Source organism: Miniopterus schreibersii, assembly GCF_964146895.1.
Source record: "Miniopterus schreibersii genome assembly, chromosome: 3".
Classification (NCBI taxonomy): Eukaryota; Metazoa; Chordata; class Mammalia; order Chiroptera; family Miniopteridae; genus Miniopterus; species Miniopterus schreibersii.
In genome coordinates, this window is record NC_138103.1 from 4,833,116 (window position 1) to 4,849,351 (window position 16,236).

A 16,236-nucleotide genomic window follows, 5' to 3' on the forward strand; every position below is an offset into this window, starting at 1 on the left:
TCCAATGTGATAGCACTGTGATGGGGCCTCTGAGAGACGACAGGGGGATTAGTGCCTTTATGAAAGAGCCCAAGAGATGCTCTTACTTCTTCCACCTTCTGGGGACACAATGAGAAGGTGTCAACTATGAACCACAAAGTGGGTTCTCACCAGACACCAATGTGTTGGCATCTTGACCTTGGATTTCTCAGACTTCAGAACTGTGAGAAATATATTTATGTTTTAAAAACATAAATAAGCTACCTAGATTGTGGTATTTTCGTTACAGCAGCCTGAATAGATTGACATGTACACTTGTGATTTAGACACTTTTCTGGATTATATGTCAATGAAAAATTAAGTATGTTATACTTTAATGAAAAATTTTTAAATGAAAAATAAAAAATGAATATTCTAAGCCCTATGGTTGATGCTTGTGTATCATGTTCTGGGGACCCAAAGGAAAAGTGTTAATTTATCATTGATAATTATGCAGAGATATAAAAAAATTCAGAGATCAGAAATTGGTAAAACAGTCAAAGCATCTTGAAATTGAATTTTATCTAAATTCATCTAGACACAATTCCACAGGCCCAATTAGTTATTTCTTTGTATTTCACCTTATTCCAGAGAGATTTTAGGGCATTTGGCATTTAAATTCTATTTGCAATATTCTTGTGAAGTTGTCTTCTAGAAATAAAACTAAAAACCAAACCAAGAACTCCAATAAAGGCAAAGTTTTAAAAAACTGCCTGGAGATATAAGTGCTCACTTCTTGTCTGCTACTGAATCATAACCATCCACCAATGCTACATGGGTAGAAATAATCCAACCTTCCACAAAAATTTGACTTTCTCTGACTGTCTTATTTCACTTAGCTTAACAAACAAAATAGAAACAGACTCATAGATACAGAGAACAGACTAACAGCTGTCAGAGGGGAGGGGAGTTGGGGGACTGAAGGGATTGAGGAAAAAACCCCTCACAGACACGAACAGCATGGTGATTACCAGAGGGAGAGGGGGTGGTGGAATTAGGAGAGGGTAAAGTGGGGCTAAATGGTGATGAAAGGAGATTTTACTTGGGGTGATAAACACACAATACAATATATGATGTGTTACAGAACTGTATACCTCAAATCTAAATAATTTTATTAACCAATGCCACCCCAATAAATTCAATAATTTTTTTTAATTTCTCAAAACACCTAAGAGCTCTATGTACCACAAGAAAAGTGGAGTTACCTTCAATTGATTTTCCTTTTCCCACACAATAGATTGAATGAGGGTCAGATGATTCACAATGAAGATAAATAAGATTACTAAAGGCAGGAAAATACCAAAGAAGTTATAGAAGTAGTCATGATAATATATCGGGTATGGAAACCTCTGAACAAATACTTGAACATTACTGAACAGGACTCTTGCAGCGACGGGGTTATGATATTCCATGATGGCCTTATCCAAGGTATGTTGCATAAGCAGGAACCCTTCAGTGATGTACCCTAAATAAGAAAAGAAGGATTGCTAAGTACAACGGAACAATAAACAGCTGAGCTGAACCAAAACAAGGCAATAAAAGTGTGTCAAAGACAAACAACAAAGTTAATGTTATAATGAGGCCCTTGCTGTTGAAATTTCACAGAGCCCTATTCAGTACAAAGTTTCAGTTTGGAAAGATGAAAAAGGTTCTGGAGATGTATGTACAACAATGTCAATGTACATAATGCCACAGATCTGTATACTAAAGGTGGTTAAAATGGTCAATTTTATTATGTACACGTTACCACAATAAAAAAAGGTTTTAAAAAAATTTCACAGAGAAGCTATCATGGTTCCCCCACACAAATACATAATAAATACTTTTTAAATAGAAGATCCTAATTCCCAGCTTCCTAGAAGTAAAATATTGTAATTATAGAGCTGCTTTCTGCAACTTCAATCAACTGAATGAGAACTGGATTAATTATTGGATAGGTGAAGACCCTGATTCTGTACCCTTGGCATTTGAAAAAGTAAATGAAACTCAAGCTGAGCGAGTTATGCCAAGTGATGTCCACTAAGGCAATGCTACTCAGTGCGCCTTGGATCTGTCACAGAATGCAAACACTCTCTTACTGGAAGATGAGTTTACTACAGAAATTAAGAGCAAACACTGAAAAACTTTTATAGAAATTTGGCATTGCCATGACATCTAAAAACTGGTCTTTCTATTAATCGATATTAAGCCCTTTATAGATTTTGAATGTGAATCATGAGTAATCTTTTCTCTCCTCTGAATCTTGCTTTTTAATTTTAAGTAGTCCTTCATAAGAACATAAGTATTTAATTTTAATAAAGTTCAATGTATCATTTTTTCTTTTGTAGTAAATAAACCACTGCCTAATAAATCACGGCCTACCCCCAAAGTTATGAAAACATTCTCATAAATTTTGTTGTAGAAGCTTTGATTTTAGCTTTTACATTTACATTTACAATCATCTTGAATTAATTAATTTTGTGTAGGTATAAGTTAGTAATCAAGGTTTATTCTTTCCAAAGGGATATCAAATTATTCCATCACTGGTTGTTCATAAGGTTTCCTTCCCCCAGTGAATTACATTGGCGCCTTTATGGAAAATCAAATGACTGTACATTAGTCTATTTCCAAACACCTCTCTCCTTCTATTGATCTATTTATTCATCCTTATGATTAACAAATTGATCTATTTGTTCATCCTTGGTTGTTCTTGTTGTTGTTATAGTTAAGTCTTGAATGTTCTCTAACACAGTTAATTCCTTTTCAATATCATATAACTCACCCAGATCCTTTGAATTTCCATACAAATTTTAGAATAAGCTTGCTGATTTCTTCAAAAATTCCTTCCGGGATTTTTGACTGTCAATGTACTAACTCTATAGGTCAATTTAGGAAGAATTTTTATGCTAACATTTTTTGAGTCTCTGAATCAAAGAGGTTAAGATGTCTCATCTTTTGTTTAGGTGTTTTAAAATTTTCTCTCAGAAATGTTTTGTTGCTTTTGATGTAGATTCATAACTTATTTTTGTATGCTGTCTTTGTATCTTGGGATTTTACTAAATTAACCCATTATTTGTAGTACATTTTTGTGGATTTCTTTAGAAACCATGTGATTCTATCAACTGCAAAGAAAAACAGTTTCATTCTTTTGTTTCCCAAAATATATGCTTTTTTGTTTCCTGGTACAGGTTAGGGTTTTTTATAATACGCTGAATAGAATTTATGAGAGCAAATATCTGTGCTTTAATCTTGACATTAGGGGGGAAAAGTTAAGTATTTTACCAATAAGCTACAAATGTCTCATATGTGTTTACCAGATTGAGAAAATTCACTTTTATTGTTACTTTGGTTTGTGGGGTTTTTTAAATATACTTTTTACTTTGGGGGGAAAATAGTCTTACAGAAAAGCTGCAAAGGTAGTAGGGAAAGTTATATGCACCACGCAATCTTTTTTTTTTTTGGTTAATTCTCACATGTTTTCCACTAATTTTTTTTTTTTTTTTTTTTTTTAGAGAGAGTGGAAGGGAGTGGAGGGAGGGAGGGAGAAAGAGAGAGAGAGGAAAGCGATGCAAGAGAGACGTACTGATTGGCTGCCTCCCAAACATGGTAGTTCTAACACAGGTTCATGCCCTTGACAAGAAATCCAATCGAAGATGCTTCAGCGTACAGGCCAACACTCTAACCACAGAACCACATAGGCCATGGCTCCACCATACATTCTTTTTTTTTTAATCTTCACTTGAGGATATTTTTCCCATTGCTTTCCAGCTTTTCAGAGAGAGTGGAAGGGGGAGAGAAAAAGAGAGAGAGAGAGAGAGAGAAGCAACAATGAAAACAAGATTGAGGGAGATTAAAGATGGTGGCAGACTGAGTGGAAGCTACACTGACACTTTCCTGGGACCAAACTGGAATTACAACTAAAATATAGAAAAATCATCCTGAATAATCAACTGCAACTGAAGAGGAGCTGGAGAGGGCGCTCATAACCAAGGAACAAAAAGAGGAAACCGCACAGAGACTGGTAGGAAGTGCGGAGGTGTGAGAGAGCTGGCTGGGCTCCCACAGGCAGCAGATAAAGGTCCAGAAGGATACTTCAGCTCTGGGGGGTTCCCAGTGAGGCCTAAACCTCAGGCTGGGCTTCCCAGCCAAGAGTACCAGGACTGAAAAAATTGCCCACATAACCTCTGGCTGTGAAAAGCAGCTGGGTTTCTGTCTGCCACAGAGAGAACACTGGAAATGCAGGCACCCTCTTAAAGAGCCAAAGCACAAAGTTTCCTGTGCAGCCACGCACCTTGGGATCCAGCAAAGGGAGGGGATAACTGACTGGAGCTATGAGAGGATAATCTAGGGTTGTGGGCTCTGGAGATAGAGCTCAGAGGGCACCCCTCTGGATTCCTGTGCCAGGTCATTCCCTCATACTGCAGATGCAGACATTTACCTTCTAAGCAGTTTTTGCCTGAGGGGGAAGCAATTGCCCCACCCTGCTGGAAAACCTCTCCCCCTACCCTGTGGAGTTTCTACATCCTGAGGCCCATTAAGAGAATCAGATTAAACAGCCTCCAGGCAAACGCAGACTTCAGAGTGCTTTGATTCTTTGCCTGATCTGCTTCTGGACCTGGGCTTTAAAAGCAGACTTTGGTGTGCATCTTGTTTCTGTCCAAACACACTCAGCCCCAACAGAGGGGACCTCAAGATTTGGGCTGTTGATAGCTCCAAACAGGTTACTCAAGGCCAGTCACAAACAGCATCTGACATTGGTCCTCACCACAGACCATCCAAAAAGATTGAGAGTCCTAGTAGGCCTACCTAATTCATAGAAACAAACCCAAATAGGTGGCCAAAATAGGGAGACAAAAAGACAAGCCCAAATGAAAGAACAAGAGAAGTCTCCAGAAAAATAGCTAAATGAAATGGGATTAAACAATCTATCAGATATAGAGTTCAGAATACTGATTGTAAGGATGCTCAACAGCATGAAAAAAGATATGAAAACTATGAAGAAAATTAAGAGTGACATAGCAGACACAAAGAATACATTGGAAGGAATAAAGAGCAGATTAGAGGAAGCTGAGGATTGGATTAGTGAATTAGAAGACAGGGTAGAAAAAAATCACTCAGAGATCCAAAAAGGAAAACAATTAAAAAACAGAAGGACAGTCTAAGGGAGCTGTGGGACAACATGAAACATAAAAATATTCACATCACAGGACTCCCAGAAGATGTAGAAAGTGAGCCAGGGTTAGAGAACCTGTTTGAAGAAATAATGGCAGAAAACTTCCCTAACCTGGTGAAGGAAAAATCACACAAGTTGAGGAGGCACAGAGAGTCCCAAGCAAGTAGAATCCAAAGAGGCCCATGCCTAGACACATCATAATTAAAATGCCAAAAATTCAAAAAAAAAAAAAAAAAGAGAGAGAGAATCTTAAAGGCAGCAAGAGAAAAACAATCTGTTACCTACAAAGGAGCTCCCATAAGGCTGTCAGCTGACTTCTCATCAGAAACTCTACAGGCCAGAAGGGAATGGCATGAAGTATTCACGGTAATGCAAAACAAGGATCTGAAACCAAGACTACTCTATCCAGTGAAGCTATCATTCAAAATAAGTGGTGAAATTAAGAGCGTCCCACACACACAAAAAGGCTAAAGGAGCTTATCACCACCAAACCAGCATTGTAGGAAATGTTAAAGGGACTGCTGTAATAAGAAGAAATAGACAAATATAGGCATAAAGAATTAAAATAGCAATAAATAAGGATCTATCGATAATAACCTTAAGGACTTTAAGGGAGAGATCAACAGCAATACAGTCATAATTGTCGACCTTAACCCCCCACTGACTTCACTGGATAGATCTTCCAGACAAAAAGTCAACACAGAAACAGTGACAAAATGGACACTAGATCAGATAGATTTAATTGATACTTACAGAACATTTCACCCCAAAGCTGCAGAATATACATTCCTCTCTAGTGCACATGGTCATGCTCAAAGATAGACATCTTAGGACACAAAACAAGTCTGTACAAGCTGAAGAAGACTGAAATCATGTCAAGCATCTCAGATCACAAGGGCATGAAATCAGAAATCAACTACAGTAAAAACACTCAAAAACATTCAAACACATGGAGGCTAAATAGTGTGTTATTAAATGATGAATGGGTTACACATAAGATTAAGAAAGAAATCAGGAACTTCCTAGAAACAAATGAAAATGAATACAAATATATGGGGAACAGCGAAAGCAGCCCTAAGAGGGAAGTTCATAGCACTGCAGGCCTACCTCAAAAAGCAAGAAAAATTTTTAGTAAACTATCTAATCCTGTGAAGCTGTCCAGACCAGGGCTTTTGTTTCCTGGGAATTTTTTTTTTATTGCTGCTTCAATTTCATCAGTTGTTTTTAGCCTATTCAGGTTTTCTGATTCTTCCTGATTCACTTTTACATGATCTCACTCATATGTGGAATCTAATAAACAAAACAGACTGCAGAACAAAATAGATCGAGAGACACAGAAACATTGAACAGACTGATAAATCTCAGTGGGAAGGCAGGGGTGGGGGACTGGGTGGGGAGAGATTAATCAAAGACCTTATATACATATATGCATAACCCTTGGACACAGACAATAGTGTGGTGAAGGCCTGGGGTGGGGTGCGGATGCAGGGTGGAGGGAATCAATGGAGAAAAAAGGGGGGATATGTGGAATAATTTCAACAATAAAGACAAATTAAAAAAAAAAAAAAGATTGAGAAATATTGCTGTATTCCTTGCACCAAGCTTCCTAAATATTACATCTGACATTACCATGGCACATTGTCAAAACATTACTTTTTCTGGTGAGAACATTTAAAATATACTCTATTAGGATCTTTCAAGTATATAATACAGTATTATTAGGTATTATTACCATACTGTATATTAGATCCCCAGAATTTATTACTCTGATATTGGAAACTTGTACCCTTTGACTGATAGCTCCCCATTTCCTCCACAACCCAGTCCTTGGTAACCACCATTTTACTTTGTTTCTGAGTTTGGCTTTTATAGGTTCCACATATAAGTGGTATTATGAAGTATCTCTGTCTTTCTCTGACTTAGTTTACGTAGCATAATGCCCTCAAGGGTAATCCAACTTGTCCCTGGACTCTGATGACACAAATGTTAGATCCCACAGGTCCCTGAGGTTCAGTTCCACTTTTTTTCAGGGTACTCTTACTATGTTGTTCAGATTACTGATAACTCATATTTTTCTTCCAATCAGTGCTTCTTTCACCTGTCACTCCATTCTGGTTTTGAGCCCACACAATGAGCTTTTTATTTCAGATATCGTATTTTGTAGTTCTATTTCTTTTTCATCACATTTTTCCTTTTTTAAATTAAATTTATTGGGGTGACATTGGTTAATAAGATTATATAGGTTTTAAGTGTACATTTCTATGATACATCATCTGCATATTGCAGTGTGCCCACCACCCAAAGTCAAGTCTTATTCCATCACCATATATTGGACTCCCTTTATCCTTTACTACCCCCACTCCCCTTCCCTCTGGTAACCACCATATGGTTGCCTGTGTCTACGAGTGTTTTACTTATCTATTCATTTGTTGCTTTCAGTTTTATATCCCACATATAAAATGAAATCATATGGTTCTTAACTTTTTCTGACTTATTTCACTTGGCATGGCATTCTCAAGGTCCATCCATGTTGTCGTAGATGTCAGTATTTCATCCTTTCTCATGGCTGAGTAGTACTTCTGATGTGGAGATGTTGAGGCACTTCATTATAGCTTCGCAAAAGTAGAAGCCTAGACCCCTCACTTCCCTTTTGCTGCCACAGCAGGGGATGAGCTCAGTGTTTCCTGTAGTGCTGGCTTAGAGAAGAATGGTTTTAAGTTTTGTCTTGCTGACTGCCCCTTTTCCTGGCCCTATGTAGACTTTTATTGGGGTTTCTTGTCTGAACCTGTTGACACTTCTACATTGCTGGCTTCTTCGGCTTTAAGTCTGGGATATATGAAACAAAAAAGAAACCAAGGAATTTATCACCATAGTGTTCCTTGGCTAGACATCCCAGCTGGTCTGGCTTCTTCTCTCTTTTAGAGTCTCCTATGAATGTTTTATATCGTACTTAGTGACAGGAACAGGGAAAAGTAAGCCTACAGCAACTTCCCAGAAGTGGAAGTCTTTAACCACTTGATATTGCCCCAAAGCTCTTAAATATGCTCATTTAAAAAAAATTACTATTCTTATTTCATTTGACCATTTTGCTCACTGACTTGTTCGTTGGCCATTTTGTCTCCTGATGAGCCATAAAACACATTGTTCACATTTATTACTCTTTTTTAAAATATATCTTTATTGATTTCAGAGAGAGGAAGGGAGAGGGGGAGAGAGAGATAGAAACATCAATGATGAGAGAGTCATTGATCGGCTGCCTCCTGCATGTCCCCGACTGGGGATTGAGCCCGGGCATGTGCCCTGACCGGGAATTGAACCCCGATCACCTGGATCCTAGGTCGACGCTCAACTGCTGAGCCACGCCCGGCCAGGCTTTTTTTTTCATTCAGTTCTAGCATTTCCTTTGATTCCTGTGGTTTCCATCAGTGCTGAAATGGCCCATCTGACCTTCCACGTTGTTAACAATCTCCATTAGAGATTTTAACATATACATCATAGTTATTTTAAATTCCCTGATAGTTTCAAACTCTTTGTCATATCTGGAACTGGGTCTGATGATAGCTTTATCTTTTCAGATTGATTTTTTTTCCTGGCCATTTTATATGCCCCATAATGTATTTTGTTGAAAGTCAGATGTGGTAACACAGTAGATACGGAAATGAACCTTTCTCACATTTAGACACAAACATGCCTTTCCTTACGCCAGCCCTGCAGTATAGGACTTTGTGTTAATCTAGTCTGGAGTGGGGCTGCTGTGTGACATTTGCTGTTGTCAGAGTAACTCACAGTGCACTAGGCCTCACATTCCTCTAGTGATTGACAGCGGGTGTTCAGGGTTTGGGCGAACTTGCCAGAGGGTTTGCCAGTTCTGTGCCTTTCTTGGCTTTAGGTGTTCACATCAGGTTGCTCCTCAGAGAGAACCTGTCTCTTGCAGTTCTCCCAGCTATAGTCCGCTGTAATTTTCATCTCACACTTGTTAGTGTGGTGTTGGTGGACAGGGGAGGAAGGCACTCTCTAATGTACTCTCTAAGCTCAGTCTTGGGCTTGGAACTATGAAGCTGGGTCTCAGGAGTACAGCTCTCACAAATCCCCAACTCTCCTCTGGCTGTACTTGTAGGCCTCGAGCATACTTCTGCCGCCCTCCCAAGTGTAGAGATTTTACCCCTAGTTCCTTTCTCCAGCTACAACAGTTCCCAATCAGTGCCCTACACAATATCAATAGGTCAATTTGAATTATAGTGTGTTTTAAAATCCCTATCCACTGATTTTCCTTATACTGTGTTCATTACTAGGTGTTCAAATCTCCAATTATTATTATGGATTTTTCTACTTTTTCATCTAATTCTTGTATTAAATTTATTGGGATGCAATTGGTTAATAAGATTATATAGGTTTCAAGAATACATTTCTGTGATATGTCACCTGTATAGTGCATTGTGTGCCCATCACCCAAAGTCAAATCACCTTCCAAAACAATATATTTGATGCCCTTCACCCTTTACTACCCACCTTCCCACTGGCCTTCCTTCTGATAACCAACCACCACACTGTTGTCTGAGTCTGTGACTTTTTGCTTGTTTTTCTTGTCTGTTCTTTTATCGCTTTCAGTTTTATATCCCAAATATGAGTGAAATCATATGGTTCTTAACTTTTTCTGACATTTTTCTTAGCATGATACTCTCGAGGTCCATCCATGTTGCCGCAAATGGAAAGATTTCATCTTTTCTTATGGCTGAGTAGTGTTCCATTGTATATATGTATCATATCTTCTTTATCCAATCATCTAGTGAAGAATACTTTGGTTGTCTTGATGTCTTGGCCACCATGAACAATGCTGCAATAAACATAGGGGTGCATATATCTCTGCAAATAAATGTTTTCAAATTTTTCGGGTGTATACCCAAAAGAGGGGTTGCTAAGTGATATAGTAATTCAATTCTTAATTTTTTGAGGAACTACCATACTGATTTCCATAGTGGCTGTATCAGTCTACATTCCCACCAGCAGTGAATGAGAGCTTATTTTTCTCCACAGCCTGTCCAACACTCGCTATTACTTGTCTTGTTAAGAGCCATTCTAACAGGTGTGAGGTGGAATCTCATTGTAGTTTTGATTTGCATCTCCCTAATACCTATTGAAAGTAAGCATCTTTTCATATATCTGTTGACCATTTGTGTGCCTTCGGAGAAGTGTTTGTCCAGGTTCTCTGTCCATTTTCTAATTGGATGGTTGGTCCGTTTGGTGTTGAGTTGTATGAGTTCTTTATATATTTTAAATATTAAATCCTTGTCAGAGCTGTTATTTGCAAATATTTTCTCCCATTTGCTTGGCTCCCTCTTTGTCTTGTTGGTGGTTTCTTGTGCTGTGCAGAAGCTGTTTAGTTTGATATAGTCCCATTCATTTATTTGTTGCCTTTATTTCCCTTGCCCTTGGTGTCAAATTCAGAAAATCTTCTCTAAGACAAAGGCCCATAAAATTAGTACCTATGTTTTCTTCTATTTTATTGTTTCAGATCTTATATTGAACTCTTTGATTCATTTTGAGTTAATATTTGTATATGGGGACAAATTATAGTCTACTAGTTTCATTCTTTTGCATGTGGCTTTCCAATTTTCCCAGAACTGTTTATTGATGTGGCTCTCTTTTCTCCATTGAATGTTTTTGGATCCTTTGTTGAAAATTATTTGCCCATATACATGTGTGCTAATATCTGGGCTCACAACTCTGTTCCACTGGTCTGTGTGTCTTCTGTTTTTCTGTCAGTATCATGCTGTTTTGATTACTGTCACATTGTAGTATAATCTGAAGTAAGGGAGTGTGATACCTCTGGCTTCATTCTTTTTTCTCAGGATTGCTTTGGCTATTTGGGTTTATTTGTGTGGTTCCTTACAAATCTCATGATTTTTTGTTCTATTTCTTTATAAAATGTCATTGGAGTTTTGATGGGGAGAGCATTAAATTTGTATATTACTTTGGGTAATATGCACATTTTAACTATGTTGATTCTTTCAATCCATGAACACAAAATCTTTCTATTTCATTGTGTCTTTTTCAATCTCTTTTAATAATGTTAGTAATTTTCAGTGTGTATAGGTCCTTCACATCCTTTGTTAAGTTTATGCCTATGTTATTTTATTATTTTTGTTGTAATTACAAAAGGGATTATTCTTTTAAAATTTTCTGAAATTTCATTGTTAGTATATAGGAATGCAGAGGGTTTTTGTACATGGATTTTGTATCCTACAACTTTACTGTATTTTTTTACTGTTTCTAGTAGTTTTTGGTGGAGTCTTTAGGATTTTTTATATACAGAATCACGTCATCTGCAAAAAGTGACACTCTTAATTCTTCGTTTCCAGTTTAGATGTTTATTATTTCTTTCTCTTGCCTGATTGCTCTGGCTAGGACCTCCAGTACTATGTTGAATAAGAGTGGTGAGAGTGGGCATCCATGTCTTGTTCCTGATTTTAGAGGAAAAGCTTTCAGTTCTTCACCACTGAGTATGATATTAGCTGACAGTTTGTCATATATGGCTTTTATTATGTTGAGGTATTTTCCTTATTGAGCATTTTCATCATGAATAGATGTTGTATCTCATCACATGGTTTTTTTCCTGTCACTGGGGTGTACACGTGAAACTAACATAATAATGTATGCCAACTGTAATTGAAAAATAAAAATGATTTTTAAATGGTGAAAAAAGAAATAAGAACTAAAACCACAATGAGATACCACAAAAAATTAATTGGCATATTACTGTTTAATGGTTAGAGTTTCACATTTGCAAGATGAAAAGAGTTCTGAAGATGAATAATGGTTGCATGTAATGTTACTGAACTGTACACTTAAAAATGGTTAAAATGGCCTGGCTGGGTATGGCTCAGCGGTTGAGGGTTGACCTAGGATCCAGGCGATTGGGGTTCCATTCCGGTCAGGGCACATGCCCAGGTTGTGGGCTCGATCCCCAGTCGGGGGCGTGCAGGAGACAGCTGATCAATGACTCATCATTGATATTTCTCTCTCTCTCTCCCTCTCATTTCCTCTCTCTGAAATCATTAAAGATATATATTTTTTAAAAATGGTTAAAATGATAGCCCTGGTTGGGTGGCTCAGTTGGTTGGCGCATCATCCCATACACCAATAGCCTGCAGGTTCAATTCCCAGCCAGGGTACGTATGTACGCTGTGGGTTCAATCCCAAGTTGGGGCACATAAGAGAGGCAACCAACTGATGATTCTCTTTCCCTCCCTCCCATTCTCCTCCCCCCTAAAATCAATAAACATATCCTTGGGTGAGAATTAAAAAATAGTTAAGATGATAAATTATATGTGGTATGTATTTTGTTACCATTAAAAAATCAACTAACTGGCCATATTTTGAAAAATATTCTTTCTGCATCTATTGGTAAGATCACAAGATTTTTATTCTTTTTGTTAATGTGGTGTATTACATTGACCAATTTGCATATGTTGAACCACCCTTGTGCCCCGGGAATAAACCCCACTTGTTCGTGATGTATTATTTTTTAGTGTATTCGATTTGCTGGTCCTTTGTTTAGGATGTTTGCATCTGTGCTCATCAGACATATTGGTCTGCAGTTTTCTTTATTTCTGTTGTCCTTGCTAGGTTTTGGTGTCAGGATTATGTTGGCCTCATAAAATGTGTTAAGAAGTACTGTCTTTTCTTCAATGTTTTGGGAAGAGTTTGAGAAGGACAGGTATCAAACTTTCCTTGAATGTTTGGTAGAATTCACTCATGAAGCCATGTGGTCCTGGACTTTTACTTTTGGGGAGGTTTTTGATCACTGTTTCAATTTCCTCACTGTTGAAACATCTGTTTAGATTTTCCAATTTTTCATGATTATGTTTAGAAAGGTTATATATTTCTTATCCATTTCTTCTATGTTAATTGAATTTGGGGGTATATAGTCTTTCATAGTAATTAATGCTTCATAAATTTTGAAGTTGTTGTTAGGTGTACATGCATATATGTACATGATTTTCCTGTCTTCTTAATCAATTAGTTTTTATAATTTTTAAATTTCCTATTTATATCCAATAATATATAACGCAATAAAACACATTGTTCATCTGTTACTGTCTGATATCTATCCCTGCATTGATATCCATGTTTTCCGATGTTTAAATGGTATATAATTTCCAACCTTTTGCTTTCAACTTTTTCCTTATAGTTTCCTATAGACTGCTTACTCAATTATTTTATATACATTCTGACAAAAATCTACTCTAAAGATAGGGCAACAATTTTCAACCTTTTTTCTTTTTTCTCTTTTTTTTAGGTTATGCATGTGAGCATATAAATTCTTTGATTAATCTCTCCCCACCCACTCCCCTGCCACCACCTTCCCTCTGAGATCCCTCAGTCTGTTCCATGCTTCTATGTCTCTGGATCTACTTTGTTCACCAGTTTATTTTGTTCATTATATTCCACATATGAGTGAGATCATGTGGTATTTGTCTTTCTCTGACCGGTTTATTTTGCTTAGCATAACACTCTCTAGTTCCATTCATGCTGTCCCAAAGGGTAAGAGATCCTTTTTCTTTACAGCTGCATAGTATTCCATGGCGTAAATATACCACAGCTTTTTTATCCACTCATCTACTGATGGGCATTTGCGCTGTTTCCAGACCTTAGCTATTGTATATTCTGCTGCTATGAACATGGGGGTGAATAAGTTCTTTCTGACTGGTGTTCTGGGTTTTATAGGATATATTCTCAGAAGTGGGATCACTGGAAAATGGCAGTTCAATTTTTAATTTTTTGAGGAAACTCCATACTGTTTTCCATAGTGGCTGCACCAGTCTGCATTCCCACCAGCAGTGTACCAGGGTTCCCTTTTCTCCACATCCTCGCCAGCACATGTCGTTGGATGATTTGTTGATGGTGGCCGTTCTGATAGGTATGAAGTGATACATTATTGTGGTGTTAATTAGCATCTCTCTGATGATTAGTGACTTTGAGCAGTTTTTTCATCTGTCTCTGGGCCATCTGTATGTCCTCTTTGGAGAAGTGTCTATTTAGGTCCTTTGCCCATTTTTCAATTGGATAATTTGTTTTCCCTTTGTTAAACTGTATGAGTTCCTTACATATTTTGTATATTAACGCTTTATCCGATGTGTCATTGGCAAATATGTTCTCCCATACATTGACTTTCCTGTTCTGTTCCACTGATCTATAGGCCTGTTCTTGTGCCAGTAACAGGCTGTTTTGATTACACTGGCTTTGTAGTATAACTTGATATCTGGTATTGTGATCCCTCCAACTTTGTTCTTCTTTCTCAAGACTGCTGTGGCTATTAGGTGTTGTTTTTTTTTTAGTTCCATATAAATTTATGGAACATTTGTTCTAGATCTGTGAAATATACCATTGGTATTTCAAAAGGATTGCATTGAATTTATAGATTGCTTTGGGCAGTATGGACATTTTAATGATGTTAATTCTTCCAATCCATGAACATGGTATATTTTTCCATTTCCTTATATCGTCCTCTAACTCTTTTTGCAACATCCTGAAATTTTCTGATTACAGGTCTTTTACCCCCTTGGTTAAATTTATTCCTAAGTATCTCAATTTTTTGGTTGGAATGGTAAATGGGATTGATTTTTAGTTTTTGTTGTGAGTTCACTACTAGTGTATAAAAATGCCATCGATTTCTAGGTGTTAATTTTGTATTCTGCTACAATGCCGAGTTCATTTATTAAATCTAGTGGTTTTTTGGTGGAGTCTTTAGGATATTCTATGTACAATATCATGTCATCTGCAAATAATGACAGTTTTACTTCCTCTTTTCCAATTTAAATGCCTTTTATTGTTACTTATTGTCTGATTTCTGTGGCAAGGACTTCCAGTACTATGTTGAATAAGAGTGGTGAAAGTGGAATCCCTGTCTTGTTCATGTTCTTAGGGGAAATGGTTTTAGTTGTTGAACATTGAGTGTGATGTTGGCTGTAGGTTTGTCATATATGGGCTTTATTATGTTGAGGTATGATCCCTCTATTTCCACTTTGCTGAGAGTTTTTATCAAAAATGGGTGCTGAATTTTGTCAAATGCTTTTTCTGTGTCTATTGATATGATCATGTGATTTTTGTCTTTCGGTTTGTTTATGTGATGTATCACATTTATTGATTTTCGAATATTGTACCAGTCTTGCATCCCTGGAATAAATCCCACTTGGTCATGGTGGATGATCTTTTTAATCTATTACTTGGTCTGATTGGCTAATATTTTATTGAGGATTTTAGCATCTATGTTCATCAGGAATATTGGTCTGTAATTCTCTTTCTTTGTAGTGTTTTTATCTGGTTTTGGAATTAGGCTAATGTTGGCCTCATAAAAAGAGCTTGGAAGTGTTCCTTCCTCTAGGACTTTTTTGAATAGTTTGAGGAGGATAGGTGTTAGTTCTTCTTTGAATGCTTGATAAAACACCCCTGTGAAGCTGTCCATACCAAGGCTTTTGTGTGCTGGGAGTTTTTTGAATACTGCTTCAGTTTCATCAGTTGTTACTGGCCTATTCAGGTTTTCTGACTCTTCCTGATTGAGTTTTGGAAGGTTGTATTTTCCTGGGAATTTGTCCATTTCTTCTAGGTTGTCCAGCTTGGTGACGCATAGTTGTTCATAGTATTTTCTTACAATCCTTTGTGTTTCTGTTGGATCAGTTGCTACTTCACCTCTTTTGTTTCTGATTTTGTTTATTTGGGTCCTCTCTCTTTGTTTCGTGCTGAGTCTGACTAAAGGTTCATCAATCTTGTTTATCTTTTCAAAGAACCAACTCTTGGTTTCATTGATCTTTTTTTTTTTTTTTTTTTTAGTCTCTATATCATTTATTTCCGCTCTGATCATTATTATTTCCTTCCTTCTACTTTCTCTGGGTTTTTGCTGTTCCCTTTATAACTTTTTAAATTGTAGGGTTAGAGAGTTTATTAGAAATTTTTCTTGTTTTTGGAGGTACACATGTAGTCCTATGAATGTCCCTCTCAGGACTGCTTTCATTGTGTTCCATAGATTTGTGGTTGTTGTGTGTTCATTTTCATTTGTTTCCAAGAAG

The 16,236-nt window shown here is 37.2% G+C and overlaps 1 protein-coding gene across 1 annotated transcript in view; it reads right to left on the reverse strand.

The window, feature by feature from the left end:
- The window catches only part of LOC308554460 (phospholipid-transporting ATPase ABCA3-like), a gene marked incomplete at both ends in the record, with an annotated part of 195,441 nt that overhangs the window by 147,361 nt on the left and 31,844 nt on the right, over positions 1-16,236 (reverse strand). Inside the window, one exon of the mRNA XM_081131700.1 lies at positions 1,224-1,483. Coding sequence (XP_080987826.1) covers positions 1,224-1,483 — 260 coding nt within the window. The remainder of the gene's footprint in view (positions 1-1,223; positions 1,484-16,236) is intronic.